Source organism: Alosa pseudoharengus, unplaced genomic scaffold, assembly GCF_046254945.1.
Source record: "Alosa pseudoharengus isolate Yale_2024_CS ecotype anadromous, Long Island Sound unplaced genomic scaffold, YU_APseudo_1.1 YU_APseudo_1.1_scf_20, whole genome shotgun sequence".
Lineage (NCBI taxonomy): Eukaryota > Metazoa > Chordata > Actinopteri > Clupeiformes > Clupeidae > Alosa > Alosa pseudoharengus.
In genome coordinates, this window is record NW_027468664.1 from 13,094,876 (window position 1) to 13,112,375 (window position 17,500).

Here is a 17,500-nt window from a genome sequence, read left to right on the forward strand (position 1 = left end):
TGTTGGCGAGTGTTCAACAAAAGTCAAATCGAAAATAACTTTGCGATAAGTTCGGAAATGTTTATCTATGTTTGGGAGTTTGGACACACCTCTGATAAAGGGGTCTACATCCAATCTTTTCATCTCAACATTCAAAGTTTTACTGCATTTGTTTGCTCAATATTGCACTATAGTCATACCCTGGATATCCAGAGTTCTCGCGATAGCACAATGGAATTGTCTCTGCGACTCACTCCGGCAAAGAGCAATGATGCACGTTACTTTTACCCCAACATCCCGGGGAACCAGCTAAACTGATGAAGACAGCACTGCAACGTTGGAGGACAGTACACATTGGTCGTAGTGTTATCTTGAATTTCCCCTTGAGGATCAATAAAGTATCTATCTATCTATCTATCTATCTATCTATCTATCTATCTATCTATCTATCCGATTGCGTGCAGTGAGATTTTTAAATGCATGCTTGTTGCCGCCCCTCGAGTTGGGCCATTACATTGTTCTTTGCCAGACCCTTAATCTTTCTAGATTATCAGGGTCTGGATTTTCCAGGCTACTATAGTCATACATTGAATGTCTATATACATAGACACATTTATTACACTTCTTGCTCTCATGCACTGCACTAAATCTTTGCATTTATTTCATTACATTCATAAGTTCATAAGACATCACTCCATTCAGACATACAACATTTGACTACAGTGTGTCTGTGCAATAGAAAAAAGAAAGATAGGAGAGAGATGGTCACCTTGAGAATCTGTCCATCGATGTCGAGGGCGTAGACGGTGATCTCAACGTTCCGGGCAACACTCTTGCCGCCCTTCTCAAACTCGCCCCTCTCCAAAGTAACATAGAGGTCATTCCGCATCTCACCTTCATGGAGGAAACCACACACACACACACACAGTAATTGTTATATGGCATTAACAAAACTGTGCTTCTACCTTTCACCTTGAACAGAATTCTACATTCTCTCTCTCTCTCTCTCTCTCTCTCACACGCACACAAATAAACACACACACACACACACACACTTTTTGGTCATTCTCCCCCTCTTTAATTGTGTCTCCTTCTATATCCCTCTGGCTGAAAAAAAAATTACACCTGTTTTGTCATTGTGTGTGTGTGTGTGTGTGTGTGTGTGTGTGTGTGTGTGTGTGTGTGTGTGTGTGTGTGTGTGTGTGTGTGTGTGTGTGTGTGTGTGTGTGTGTGTGTGTGTGTGTGTGTGTGTGTGTGTGTGTGTGTGTGTGTGTGTGGGTGCATGCATTTATGGGGTAATTACAGACTTAGGCATGTTTCCATTGAACAGGAAGAGCTACAGGAAGCTAGGCAAACAGCCATGCTGTGTGAACAGTCTTACGTAGCCTCTATGTGAGTCATTACGACATTACAATACCTACTTCAAGCAGGAAGTATAACCTATATACAGTAATCTATAAGGCAGATATTTTTATCTTGGCCCTAGTATAGATAGAGTAAGACAGTTTCATGTGTCAGGCCTTTGTGCTCATAGTATCAAGGAAACCGCAGACCAGTATCAGATAGCTCAGACATGTACAGTATGTACATACAGTACGTTTGGTAACCGTTGGTCTGCAAAGGTAACAGAGAATGAGAATATACAGACCTGCCTACCCGGATGAGATATTTTCAGAAGACCTTTTTAGATGTCAGATATCTAAATTTGAGCTGAGTGTGTAACTGAAAATAAGAACTGAACCTTTACAGTGGTACATTATGAAATATGTAAATCATTGCCTGGATTGTTGCCACATTTATTTTTTTACAGGCGCCATTACTTGTTGGTTTTCTTGTGTTTGTCTCCCTTAACATGGTTTCTGCAGCCTGATAAGTGTGTATGTGGGTGTTAAGAATCTTTCATACAAAGGAGCACTTGTACAGGACTGGACATTTGTTTACTTTTGCTTGAGTTTGTGTAGAAGTTGGCTGGTTTCAGATTTTGTGATAATTTGATGTTCGAACTGTGATTTCTGGCGATCTAATTTTAATGTGGTTCTGCTGGTTCTTAGCTTGCTGCCTGGCAGCACGGCAGGATGAAGGCAAAACAATTAGAAGACGGATCAAAAAATACGGACTGGTGGAACTAAAAAGAGAACTGGAGGCTTTGGGAGTTAACATTGATGAGGACGTGGATGAGACTAAAAAGAAAAACAAAAAGACCAAAAAGAAATTACAAAAGCTCCTAATAAAGGAGCTAAAGTGTGTCGAGCCCGGCAAAACTGGTCTGGACAACAGGGCATATGAAGACGGGTTTACTAAGCCCATGGATATCCCCGAACATGTCCTATCTGCTCTGAATGAACTGGAGGCTTTGAGAGTTAACACTGATGAGGACGTGGATGAAACTAAAAACAAAAACAAAAAGAAGACCAAAATGGAACTACAAAGGTTCCTAATAAATCAGGTAAAGCATGTTGGGCAAGGCAAAACTGGACTGGACAACAAAGTTTACAAAAAGGAATTCACTATGCCAATGGAGATCCCTGAAGATGTCCTAAATATTCTGGGTGATTTGGACACATTCTTGGATAAAGAGTTGGGAAAATCAGAAAGATATGAATGAGAATATGATGTAAAAGCCATGCTCGACAGTCTCCTGTTTAAAGTGGACTCGACTCTGAGTGAGTAGAATACATCAGCTCACATTGGGTGTAAAAAGTAGCCTTGTATCACTAGAACCGACTTGAGCAATAAGTGGGCTATGTAAAAAGAGAGCTTAAAACAGAGACATTTAAAACATAAAAATGGTTCAGCAGTTAACTTTAATGAAATGCTCCCACAATTTGTTTAGCTTCAGAAGGACGAATGAAAAGGAAGAGTAAGAGACAGCGTTGAGGTCAGAGGCTGGAGACAGGAAGGAGGAGGCCGAGTGGGAGGCCTGTTTCTGGAGTACCACACAGAACCACAAAGGCTCCGTCCCCAGGAGGAGGTTTCAGAGGGGAAGACACAGCAGCAGACGGCTGACAAAAACCATCAAAAGCATCAATAAAACCCATACCAGAAGACAGACTTCTGGAGATCTTCACTGTTTCTCCTCGTATTAATTTCTCAAATATAATTCTGCAACCTAATGACTTGTAGGACCAGTAAGGACCAGATGGGAATGTACAATCCCCTTATGCTTTGTATAGTGTACATCTGTTAAGATTCAAGTTCAGTATGCAAAAATATTACTGAACATCGCCAAATTCAACCGCTAGAATGGAGAATATAACCTAACTGAGTGTCTATGTGTAAACACGTGAGAGAGAGACATTTAGTTTGTGTCTGTCAGTCTGTCTGCCTGTCAGCTTGTTTGTATTTTTGTCCGTATATCGGATGTCTGTGTATATGGGAGATTTTTTTTTAGCATTGGAGAAGTCTTGCAGAACGGCATAGTCATGCCCCAGTGACATAAACACACACACGCACGCACACAGCGCACGCATGCACATATACGCACAGACAGCTCAGTTTTGCATGGAGGGCAGGTGTTTCCTGTGACAAACATCCAGACAGTGGGTAAGCATTCACTTCACACACTCATCAGCATCAGCATGCAGAACCTCTCACACACAGACACACCCACACCCACACACCCACACCCACACACACACCCACACATACACACACACACACACACACACACACACACACACACACACACACACACACACACACACACACACACACAAAGACACAGACACACCCACCATCCCACACTCAAACACACACACACACACACACACACACACACAAAGAAAGGACTGTTTTTTGTTATCACACCTTTCCAATGGTGTGGGTGTAACATAACGTACTCCCTTTTAAACTGGAGACAAACGGCTTTGCCTCAGCAGTTACGAGCTCTCTCTCTCTCACACACACACACACACACACACACACACACACACACACACACACACACACACACTTTTCTTCTACTTATCTTCATTTTGCCTCACTTTAAAGAGGCATCTCTCATCCCTATACTCATCCCTATATGTTGCTCTTGACTGACTGCACCAGTTCAGTTATTTGATGTAAAGAAGTGCAAATTCACATTTTATTGCACTTTTTGAGCTCAGAGAGGATGCAAAGGCATTTCTATATGTGTGAATATATGTATGTGCATATGTGTGTTTGGTATTGCATAAGTCATAAGTCTGTCTCAGAACCCATGTGCACTGTATGCCTGTGAGTATGTGTGAGTATGTGTGAGTCATGTGTGTGTGTATGTGTGTGTGTGTGTGTGTGTGTATATATAGTGAGTAGAGTGAGTGAGAGAGAGAGAAAGAGAGAGAGAGAGAGAGAGAGAGAGAGAGAGCAGAACAGAACACTCTTAAACAGCCCGCTTTTCTCGAGGCCTGAGCTAGAGGTGGATCAGAGCTATATATGCTGCACTACATCTCGTCGTGCTATAGGGGAGGGAGGAAGGATAGAGAGAGAGAGAGAGAGAGAGAGAGAGAGAGAGAGAGAGAGAGAGGGAGAGAGAGAGGAAGGCTAGAGAGAGAGAGAGGGTGGGGGTGGTGGAAGCAGTCCAGCAGAGCCGAGGCAGTGCAGTGCATGTGGCGTCACCGTGGGGACAGAAATAGCCGGGGAGTTTAAGAAGAAGCAGCACACTGCTGAGGCGACCGGGGCCACCTGTGCTGGCCAGGGGCCACCACTCGCCTCTTCCGGACGCACAACCACCCCCCACACCCTCTCAGTCTGCCCCTCAGCCGCACGGCAGAGGAAGTGCCACTGCATTCCATCTGAGGTCTGCTACCACAGAATCAGGCCCTGCACTCATAGCATCACTATATAGTGAATAACTCTATTGTTGTACTATATAACTATTTATCACCCGGAGAGAAGAAATACTCTTTTCTGATTGGCTGGCGGGGTGGCTTTTAATTCTTAATAACGGGACACCTATGAAGTAGATCTGGTAAAAAAAGAATCGCCGTTCCATATCAATGCTTATGAATGGTAACTATAACAACGATAGTAGGACGACGGATGAGCCTGGAGGCAGGCTTCGCAACAATGGAATCAACTGTAAACAAGCTAACTGTCCATGCTATCGCTGTTATAGGGCCAAAGGAAGTTATACAAGCTGAACTAGGGAGCTTCAACAGAACTGCGTGTTTCCTTTAGCCTGACGAGCCAGACCCACATTAAAATGTAGGGTCTGGGCACTCACCGTTCGCAGTGCTCAGTCCGAGGGGCGGGATAATCGGTTGTCTTTCAAATTCCCTCTGCACGCAATAGGACAGGCTATGAGTCCCATGCGTTTCCCACCAGCGGAGCTAGTTGGCTAGTTCAAAATGTTGCCAACTTAATAAAAGCTTAACTCGTGTCACACTGTTCGCCAACAGCAACATTATCTTATTTGTTTTCAAGTAGCAGGGAATTCAAGCCAAACCGTTGCAACTCTGCCATCAATCATTACGTTAAGCCCGCCTAACGACTCTATACACGATTTGATTGGCCTGATAGAAGTTTAATTTTTTGAGCTCACAAGCCAAGGGAGAGTTGCTAGACTAGCCCTGGCAGCAAATGTAATTTGCTGCCACTAGGGTGCGTCTAGATTTCTAGGCTATGTTTCCTTTGCTTTACAGAGGCAACCGGGTGATAAGCGGGATAACGGCCTTCGAGGTGTGTCCAGTTATACGGAATTAATGGACTCGGGCCGCCGCTGCGCGTCGGGGAGTTTTTTGCCCCTCGCCCTCGTCCATTAATTCCGTATAACAGGACACCTCGGCGGCCGTTATCCCTTACATAGTGAATAACTGTGTTGTTGGACTATATAACTATATTGTGAATAACTGTGTTGTTGGACTATATAACTACATTGTGAATAATTGTGTTGTTGGAATATATAACTATATTGTGAATAACTGTGTTGTTGGACTATATAACTATATTGTGAATAACTGTGTTGTTGGACTATATAACTATATTGTGAATAACAGTGTTGTTGGACTATATAACTATATTGTGAATAACTGTGTTGTTGGACTATATAACTATATTGTGAATAACAGTGTTGTTGGACTATATAACTATATCGTGAATAACTGTGTTGTTGGACTATATAACTATATTGTGAATAACTGTGTTGTTGGACTATATAACTATATTGTGAATAACTGTGTTGTTGGACTATATAACTATATTGTGAATAACAGTGTTGTTGGACTATATAACTATATCGTGAATAACTGTGTTGTTGGACTATATAACTATATCGTGAATAACAGTGTTGTTGGACTATATAACTATATTGTGAATAACAGTGTTGTTGGACTATATAACTATATTGTGAATAACAGTGTTGTTGGACTATATAACTATATTGTGAATAACTGTGTTGTTGGACTATATAACTATATTGTGAATAACAGTGTTGTTGGACTATATAACTATATCGTGAATAACTGTTGTTGGACTATATAACTATATCGTGAATAACTGTGTTGTTGGACTATATAACTATATCGTGAATAACTGTGTTGTTGGACTATATAACTATATCGTGAATAACTGTGTTGTTGGACTATATAACTATATCGTGAATAACTGTGTTGTTGGACTATATAACTATATCGTGAACAACTGTATTGTTGTTGTTTGCTATATAGTGCACTATGTAGGGAATGAGTGGATGCTCTGAGCGCAATTTCAAATTGTTAGAGCTAATTGTTGCGTGTGTGTATGCCAGGGGGGCGGCAGCAGGAGAAGGAGGGAGGGGGGGACTGATGGAGGGATGATGAGTGTAGGGTGGATGTGCTTTTTATGGAGGATACAAACAGTATGACTAAATCTCTCTCTCTCACACACACACACCCACACCCCCCCCCCCACACACACACACACACACAAAAAGAAAAGAGAAGGAGGAGCGACAGACTGAAAAAGCATCCCCTGAAGCATCCATTCTGAAAGAAAGCAGTCCGCCAGAGGGCACTGTCTTTGAATCACACAATCAGACACACAAACACACACACTCACATCCACACCATTAAATAATGGATTAAACAGAAAGCAGAAGTGAATGGGGAGACCCCACGCTAGCCATGCATCCAACGCGCCATTCATGCCCACTTCTTTCACAGATCATTTCTCATTTCATAAAGGTCACAGGGCTTTACTTCCCCCTGAGACGGCCCCCAGTCTTCTCCAAGTCACTCACTCATTGACTGACAGACCGCCTAACTGGCCAACTGAGACCTCCAGAGACTAGGTTGTGTGTGTGTGTGTGTGTGTGTGTGTGTGTGTGTGTGTGTGTGTGTGTGTTTTTGTGTGTGTGTGTGTGTGTGTGTGTGTGTGTGTGAGTGTGTGTGTGTGTGTGTGAGTGTGTGTGTGTGTGTGTGTTTGTGTGTGGTGATCACTGTAAGAGGAAGAGAGAGCGATACCCGGGGTTAGCACAGCAACCTGTGTAGGAAGGTTGCTGATTGCACTGATAAGGCCAGTTGTGCGTTGGCAGGTGTCACGGTTCAGCTCTGTTCAGTCGTCTGATTCCGGGGAAGTGGTGTGGCGGGGTGTGTGTGCGTGTGTGTGTGTGTGTGTTGAAGAGAGTGATGTGGCCAGACTTCATTTATAATGAGGATGTGAGAGGAATTTACCATTTGCGTTGTGCTATCTTAGTGAGTAATACTTTCGGTTAGCGATGATGACAGAACTGAAGGCAGTGGTGATGGTGACAGTGATGGGAGTGATTATGGTTGTGGGGGTGATGGTTGCCATGGTGGTACTGATGATAGTGGTTGATTTGTTGGTGTTTAATTTTGGTTTGAGATAGCTGGTGTGAAAGTCACATCTTGATTAGTGCGTTGGTTTTCTCTTACATCACCAAGTGCATCGATGATGTGACCCACACAAAAGACATCATCACTCGGGCTAACTGGAAGCCACGGCTGACAGGGGATGTCCTCAGGCTGCTGAGGGCCAGAGACAAAGCCTACAGAGCTGGGGATGAAGCTGGCATGAGAACAGCGAGAGCCAACCTGTCCCGTGGCATCAAGGAAGCAAAAAAGGAATACACTTACAAGATAACCACCCACTTCAAAGACAGCAGGAACGCACAAAGCCTATGGCAGGGCATTCAGGCCCTCACGGACTACAAGCCCGCGCCACAGAGCTGTGAGAGCAACATCCCTCTGCTCAACAATCTGTAACCGCTTCTTTGCTCGCTTTGAAGCACAAAACAGCACTTGCCCACAGAAGACCCCTCCCCCTCTACACGAGCAGCCCCTATGCCTCTCTGCCGATAGCGTGAAGAGGACACTTGCTGCTATCAACACCCGTAAGGCAACAGGCCCAGACAACATCCCAGGTCGTGCGCTGAAGGACTGCGCTGAGGAGCTTAAGGATGTCTTCACAGACATCTTTAACACTTCCCTGAAGCAAGCCATCGTCCCATCATGTTTCAAAGCTGCCACCATCATACCTGTGGCGAAGAAAACTGTTCCATCCTGCTTTAATGACTACCGCCCTGTGGCACTGACACCCATCATCATGAAGTGCTTTGAGCGACTTCTCATGTCACACATCAAATCCATTCTCCCCCCCACCCTGGACCCCTTCCAGTTTGCATACCGAGCCAAACGGTCCACAGAGGATGCAATCTGCTCTGCCCTCCACCCAGCCCTCACCCACCTGGAAAAAAGAGACTCATATGTGAGATTGCTGTTTATAGACTTCAGTTCTGCATTCAACACCATAATACCACAACAACTCATCTGCAAACTTGACAAACTGGGACTCAGTACCTACCTCTGCAACTGGCTACTGGACTTCCTCTGTTAGAGGCCTCAAGTAGTACGTGTTGGCAACAATATCTCAAGCAGCATCACACTGAGCACGGGGGCCCCCCAAGGCTGCGTGCTCAGTCCACTGCTCTTCACCCTACTAACGCATGACTGCACTGCAACCTACAGCAAAAATCACATAGTGAAACTTGCTGACGACACAACTCTGGTGGGTCTCATCACCAAGGGCGACGAGACTCAATACAGGTTGGAGGTCGACCTTCTGACCATGTGGTGCAGGGACAACAACATCCTGCTGAACGTCAGCAAGACCAAGGAGATTGTTGTTGACTTCCGGAGAGGTCACACCCAACACCTGCCACTGACCATCGACGGTGCTGTGGTGGAGAGAGTGAGCAGCACCAAATTCCTGGGGGTGCACATCAGTGAAGACCTCTCCTGGACCACCAACATTGCATCACTGGCGAAGAAAGCTCTGCGCCGCCTCTACTTCCTGTGGAAATTCAGGCGAGCAAGTGCTCCACCAGCCATCATGACCACATTCTAGCGAGGCTCCATTGAGAGCATCCTCTCCAGCTGTATCGCTGTGTGGGGCGGAAGCTCCACTGAATACAACAGGAAAGCCCTGCAACGCATAGTGAACACAGCTGGAAGGATTATTGGTGCTTCACTCCCCTCCCTGAAAGATATTTACACCACCCACCTCACCTGCATAGAGGGAGAGCAGCTTCACAGAAGAGAACTTCTGACGGCAAATTTGAGGAAAAGTTGGTAAACCACCCCTCTTACCTAATTTGAGGGTGCTGATTCTGAATATTTTGTTTACCAAGCTCAATTCTGAGTTCTAAGCCACATAATCAGCATTTTAACATAAAATAGCGATTTTCTTTGTTTATTTTTCCCTAAATTGGGTTGAATTCAAAAGTAATCACTAAAACCACATAAAAGTGTTCTCTAAATACACTAAATACATGTTTGAGCATTAAAGAAACCATACTATAGTTTATTAATGTATTTAATAGGAACATGATTACAGTTAACATGTAATAAACCATATTTTTATTGCTAACATAGTGAGTCACTCATGCGGTGTTTTATGCATTTCATCACAATAACAAGTTCCATAGATAACCTTCAACTCAGAATATATCCTAGTACATATGAACTTAGATAGCGGGAATAAGCCTAATGCAGAACTGCATCTACCGTCAGCAACAACCGACAAGTAAAAAACATTTTACTTCTAGTAACACTGGATTTGGTATGTGTGTTTGCCTCCATACTAAAGCTTGATAATGAGCTCTTCTATGCCATTGAGCAGCATCACTTGTTGGTGGTAGAGCCTCCGATCCTCGACATTTAGAAAACAGAGTGGCTCTGGCATAGTGTTGTCACGATACCAAAATTATGACTTCGATACAATACCTGCCATAAATATCTTGATACTCGATACTGAAACGATATCCAAATCCTAAAATATCTGGAAAAGAGAGGACGCAGGCCCCACGCAAGTGTATTGAGTCATTTGTGTTGAATTTGGTGCACTTTTGGGGCAATTCCATGGAAAATTACATTTTTTGTAACATCCATAACACCAATAAAATGTGATGGTATGGTATGATATGAATAATTACATGAAATGTGAGCATTTGCTATTTTTGGCTGAAGAATGTACATGAGAAAAAATGCACAAAAAATGAATGTTATCATTCACATCATAGAAATGCCAAGGCATTTCACTGGCGTTATGGATGTGACAAAAAGTCAATTTTCTGTGGAATTGCCCTTTGGTCAATTCTGGGTTTTAAACTTCTAAACTTCCTACAGAATTATTATTTTTGTAGTCAGTAAAATAGTAGTTTGTGTGTGATTAAAGATGCCCTGCCACACGTATTTCATTACTTTGTGGTAATGTCTGAAGTTCTACCATGGACTCTGTAACATTTTTTTGTGGAAAACATGCCTTGGTTACCTTGTTTCAAGCTATTCTAGCATGGTATTGAAAGCCTGCATGAAGACTCAGCTCGATTTGCACCAGTTCTCATTAATATTCAACTGCTTGACTCTGATTGGCTAACAGCTAGTAGGTTTCGTCCATAACATGACAGACGTTATCAACTAATTGTAGCTTCATGGCATGAACTTAGCTTGGCTAGCGAGTGCTAGCATTGTCGAAATGTGCATAAATAAAACCTGCTAGGCTAGCGAGTTCATTAAACCTGTAGGCTATAACACATCCTTGAGTTGACAATAACGTTTTACTTACTGGCACTGGTCGTAGACTGCTGCGATGGTAGCCTACTGCTCCAGGCTTCAACAGCAACCTTTTTGCAAAGCCTGTAGCATTGTTCCAAAAAATAAACTGAAGCCATTTGATCCTCAAGTCTGGGTTCTTGGTCAAAATGCACTGTTGAAGTTCTATTTGTGCATAGCGCACAAGGCCGTTGACATTCAGCCATCCTTGCATAGGCCTACTAAAACTGTCACGAATTTTGTGGGCATGGCCCCAACTGGGCGAGGTCATGAATAGTAATGAGCTTATCAATTCCACGTCAATCTGAAGAGCTTTTGCAATTGGCCTAATTTCTCTGCTTATTTCTTTTCAGTGGCTAGAGCTGACAGAGGCGGTAGCTGTTTATTTTCACATTCACGACATAGCACAGACACATATGGACCTAACATGTTCAAAAAAATACAAGTAAAAACGGTTTTGTGTGGCAGGGCACCTTTAAGTCCTTTATTGTTTGTTATAGCTCATTTATATTGTGTGGTGTTTTAGCAATAAATTACCTTTAAATAGCCAAAGTAGGCTAGATCAAGGTCAGTGTTCAAATTACTGCATGCAAATCACTTAATGCTATGCAGAAGAGCCTAATCTTTAGGCCATCTGATAGGCTACCCTAGGCCTTCCCGTGTTTATGGGATTTCTTTGACAGTTGCAAAGGGAAAAAAGTGAAGATAGTCTTCTTTGCTCCCAGTGTAATTTAATAAGTATGTTTCAACCACTCAGGTCTTAATCAGATAGGCCTACACCATTATCTGTTGCAATATCTGTGTGCATTCCTACATTAGGTCTATTTATTTGATAGTTAACATCATTTGCTACCATATAACAAATACCAAATAACAATACAAAAGTTTCTTACAAACTTTCCTGCATACTTCTTCAATGTGCTGTAGTCAGATGGGTGTCCTAAAGACATAACTAGATCTTGAACATCTATTACCAGTGTTAAATGAGCAGTTTTTGCAGGGATCACTACTGGACATTCCACATTGCTAGACAGCACTTAAGTGAGGATAGACTTATTTCCACTTCCCTTTTAGCATCATAATATGCAGTAATTATGCAGTAATGATGCACTGGAGAATGTTTCTTTTTGTTGCACTATAAAGGATATCTTGTCTAAATTGTTTTGGTGTTTCCAGCTAAAACAGCTATTCACCAACAGATTAACATCCAGCTTGACTCAACTTCACTGACCCCAACTAGATCGGCACGTAACTTGGGCGTTGTAATTGATGACCGACTTAACTTCTCTGAGCATGTAGCTTCTGTTGCAAAATCATGTCAGTTTATGCGTTACAACATTAGAAAGATCAGACCTTATCTGACACAAGATTCCACACAACTTCTTGTTTAAACCATGGTCATCTCCAAGCTGGACTATTGTAATTCACTATTAGTTGGCTTACCCGCTTGTGTAATAAGATCATTACAGCTGATTTAGAATGCTGGAGCACGCCTGGTCTTCAATCAGCCAAAAAGGACACATGTAACTCCTCTCCTAGTTACTCTCCATTGGCTCCCTATAGTAGCCAGAATTAAATTTAAATCTTTCACTTTGGCCTATAGGACACTGACTGGATCTGCTCCTAGTTATTTTAATTCAATAATCAAGGCATACATCCCCAACCGCCCACTGCGGTCTTCTGATGAGCGTCTGTTATGTCGACCAGTCATGAACACTAGGTTTAATCCAAGACTCTTTTCCTCAGTGGTTCCATGTTGGTGGAATGAGTTGCCCTGTTCTCTCCGTTCCTGTGGTAGTTTTGGGTCATTTAAGAGGGGTCTAAAGACATTCCTGTTCAACATGCACTTAGTTCTTTAAGTGCTTCTTATGCGTTATGGTTTGTATAATATTGTTTTATTTCCATTAGGCTGTTGATTAATTTGACATTATTGTTTATTATTGATATTCTCCTTAATATAGTCTTACCATGTTATTGTTTTTTGATATTATTGATTGAATGGACATTATTGTTTATTATTGCTTTTCCCCTCATTTTCATTGCTTATTTTATTAGGCTATTGATTGAATTGAAATTGTTGTTTATTATTGCTATCCTCCTTATTATAGTTTGACCAACATTCTAATCTGTTCCCTGTTATATTTTAAATATTATGTTGTTTTTGTATTTGTGTGTCGCTTTGAACAAAGGCGTCTGCAAAATCCCATAACCATACATTTTTTGCAAATAATGCAATCTCCATAGCACTCTTCAGCACTCCTCAAACATGCACACTCTTCCATTTTTCTGCATGTCTGGAATTTGAATGATAGGAAAGAGCACCAGTGAGATGTTTTAACTAGGCAAGCACAGTCGCCTTTACAGTAAAAAAAAAAAAATACAATGTAAATCCTCTGTAAAGACTGACAACTATTCATAATAGTTAGTGACAAAGTACTTTCTACAGAAAAATGAGCAGTCACCTACTATTCTATAAATTTATTATCAAGGCATCTATTTTGTTTCTAAACGTCATACTGAATTTTAGCTATTATTTCAATTCAAATGTAGCTTATTTTCATTTGCTTCTTGAGGGTCATTGGGGTAATTCATGTCCTGTCCTACAACATATCTGATACATAAAGAGTAAATGAATGCCTTATTTTTTGCAATTCCTATGATATCTGATGGCAAAACCAAAAAGTATGTGAATTATGCTAATTATGCTAATTAGCAAGCTTAAAACTTAAAATTGAGCTTGGTAAACAAAATATTTGAATTCAGTACCCTTAAATTGTGTGAAATAGCCCCTTTAACGACTTTTCCTCAAATTTGCCAACAGGACTTTTTCTGAACGTTTGTTAGCTATCTGCTCTCCCTCTAGCAAGGCGACCACAATTGTGAGTGATGCAAGTCACCCCGCTCACAATTTGTTTGATCTACTGCCCTCTGGGAAGAGGTACAGAAGCCTGCGCTCCCGCACCACCAGACTCACCAACAGCCTCATACACCAGGCTGTTAGGATGCTGAACTCTCTCCCCCCTCTCCCCCCTCCACCCTCAGCTACATAACATCTTGGACTTTGGACCCAAATGGCTGCCTTGCACTACTCCACTTGCACTACTCCACTTGTACACTTGCACACTTTGCAACTTGTTGTTGTTGTCCTGTTGTCCTGAAAACACAACACACTTCTGCTGCTCTTACATAACTTGCATCACTATGCCACTTGCTTACTTAGGTCAAGCAGAACTACCTCAGCCATTTATTGGCCTGACTTTGCACTATTACTGTATATTGACTGTCTATGCACAATTGCACAATTTTAACCCAGTTTTGCTGCTCTTATTTCTTCATTGTATGTGCCTTCTTATTTACTTTTTATTGTTTACTTAAATGTTATGTTTGTCTGTGGACTTAATTGGTAAAATATGTCTTGTCTTCAACGTGGAATAGTGAGAAACGTAATTTCGATCTCTTTGTATGTCTTGGCATGTGAAGAAATTGACAATAAAGCAGACTTAGACTTAGTTTGATGGTCAGTGTTTGGTTAATGTGACACTTAAACTGGGACAGATGGTGGTGGTAGTCACAGGGCTGCCAACTCTCACGCAGTGGCCGTGAGACACACACGTTTGATTAGTTTCACACACTCACACGCCACCCCCCCCGATTTCTCGTGCTGAAGTGTCAACCCGGTCAAATGCCTGAAAGATGAGTTTATCTATAGATCTACCTGTTGAACCTCTTGTGATCGACTAGTTTTATTTTATTTTTATTTATCCTTTATTTTACCAGGTGATGTCCCATTGAGATATTCAAATCTTTTTTACAAGGGAGCCCTGGGGTTATGGGGTTATCACAATAAACAGCAAACTGTACCGAATACGAGGATATAAAGCATGCCTCAATAAGCGGTTCCTGAGTAATCCGGTTTTGAAATTGCAACACATAGTCTCATTGGAGCAAAATTATAATGTACTGTATTCTAATGTAAACTAGTTGTCAGTACATACATTTTTGTAAATTGCTTAGCCAGATATTATCCCACTATCATGGTTCTTATATTGTTCCAGCCAATCCCACTTACACAGATAAATGAATATATTTCTATTGGATGCTTCCTAGTGACATTAATGCAAAAAATATGCCGAAAATCAAATAATGAGACACAACTATTTTTTTTTCTTGATATAAAGCCTGACATAAGCCATATGCAAACATTTACATCATACGTTCCCAGATATGGGTACGTCCTGAAAAAGGAAGACCAAGTAGGCTATAGGCTAGATGGCCATTACAATGACCAATATCTTACTTAAATGAACTAGCTGAATAACACAGGTGACCACTTCTGCATAATTTCATGGAGTGCTGAAATGTACACACATTTTTGACCATTTCTGAACTGTGAAATGTAGCATATATGTTTTGTGGTTGTGAACTTATTGCAATATCACCATAACTATTCCACCTGTGTGTGCATGGTTATAATTCTGAAGTGCAAAATAGTTTAGGCTACAGCATTGGTTTGATAGCTGGTGACTTTGCCAGCTGCACTGTGCGGAGATGATTAGAGTCGTACCGTGTCCCTGGGAAGGGTTCGGGCTCATGCTGACGTGATAGTGGCATGTTTGCACGTTGGCACCTCACCTGGCATGATGATGTCGGAGAAGCCGAGCTTCTTGGTGACGGACACGCCGCGGGTGAACAGCACCATGTACTCTCGTCTCAGCTGCTCCATATCGCCGTGCAGCAGCTGCATTGATACCGACAGGCCTACACACACACACACACACACACACACACACACACACACACACACACACACACACACACACACACACATATTCAAATGCAGAAGTGCATTCATGTGCAATGGCACACAAATACACATACACACACGAACACACAAACATACAGAGAGATAAAGAGAGGAAAAAAGAAAAAAAGAGGATGTCAGCAGGATGGAGGTGCAGCTTGTTCTTGCGTCCAAACCCATGATGGACACCGGCTCTGGCAGCTCTGACAGATACACACGAGTGACACTTTATGGTTTCAGTTCATATTTTGGTGGAGCACTGCCACAGAGGCATTGCTTCTCGCAAGCACACACACACACACACACACACACACACACACACACACACACACACACACACACACAAACAGGCACACACACACACACCACACACACACAAACAGGCACACACACAAATGCACGCACATACCCTAGGAGACAGTTTGGCAAGAGCCTTCAAGGACAAGCTGACACTGCTGTCCAACCTGACACACAGGCGTGTAGAGCTACACTATCTGAACATATTACACAAACCATTCACTGAACAGAGTGTTCCAAATCTGCCAAACTTTCATAACCAGAGGGGGGAGGGCAGTGAAGCATGGGGGGGGGGGGGGGGGGTGCAGAGAAACAGAAAGCGAGTGAGCACGTAGATGCCGATAGATCGCTCCGAATGGTAAGGACAGAGGGGGAGACATCAGAGAAATCCGCAGGGCAACAAAGAAAGACAACAAACAAACAGAGGCCGTTTTTATTCAGAGATTCCAGAATAATCGTGAGAAGAAGAGACGTCATTATGCCCTGAAAAGAGGTGTCAGAAAGCTAGCCTGGCCACTCCCACCTATCTTACTCCTTTCAGGGAGATACTAGTCTGGAACACCATAGTTCACTAACGTTTCCACGTTTCGGCAGATTATCTGCCCAATTAGCGACAAGAGGGGATGATAATATAGTTTTGAAATCAAAAGTGGCTGATAAAGTGGCTGAAAGTGAAAAAACGATAGTAGCTACGCCTGCAAACATCAAAAATTGCAGTCCGAAGAATGTGTACATTTATTTACAGCAAAGGTAGGCCTGCATACATTGTTTCCTAACTGCCAATGCTGTTTACTGCCAGTTTGTAAAGTTTAAGCAAAGTAATGGAATCCCTGCTCAATGTGACTGGTTAGGCTGGACCAATGATTTCAAAGTCAGTGCAAAGTCTACACCCGTCACGATTGAAAGGTTTCCCAATCGTGAGTGACCAGACTCACAGAATGCCACATCCATCCATGATTTTTCATTAGTATGCAAATAGTTAGGCCTGGACCTCACGGTCCACCACGGATTCAGTCTAAAAAGAACAGGCATGTCACAATAATGGCACCATAATTCTGCGGTAAAACACACCCAGGATTAAAAAGGCCTTGAGAGAGACAGATTGAGGGAGTGAGAGAGTGAGAAAAAGCAATCAAAGGGAAATAAGAGAGAGAGAGAGAGAGAGAGAGAGACAGAGAGAGCACTCTCTCACAATCTGACTGTATTAGCACTCCATGTAACACTTAACAACGCCTCCAAAGATCAAACCAGAGCCTCTCTTCAAAGCTCCGCATGAGAAATGATCTAACCAGGGCCCACTTTATCCCCTGTACATTGCTGCTATGCTGAGGGGAAATCTTTGAGAGTTTTGATAGGCTCCACTGGTCAACGAACGCTAGTTTAATAAAACAATGTG

General features: G+C 42.4%; 1 protein-coding gene across 1 annotated transcript in view; it reads right to left on the reverse strand.

The window, feature by feature from the left end:
* Positions 1-15,759, reverse strand: part of dock4b (dedicator of cytokinesis 4b) — an 89,396-nt gene extending 73,637 nt beyond the window's left edge. The window contains 2 exon segments of the mRNA XM_076296609.1: positions 749-868; positions 15,634-15,759. Of these exon segments, the coding sequence (XP_076152724.1) occupies positions 749-868; positions 15,634-15,750 (237 nt within the window). The 5' untranslated portion in view covers positions 15,751-15,759.
* Between the last annotated feature and the right edge of the window lie 1,741 nt (positions 15,760-17,500).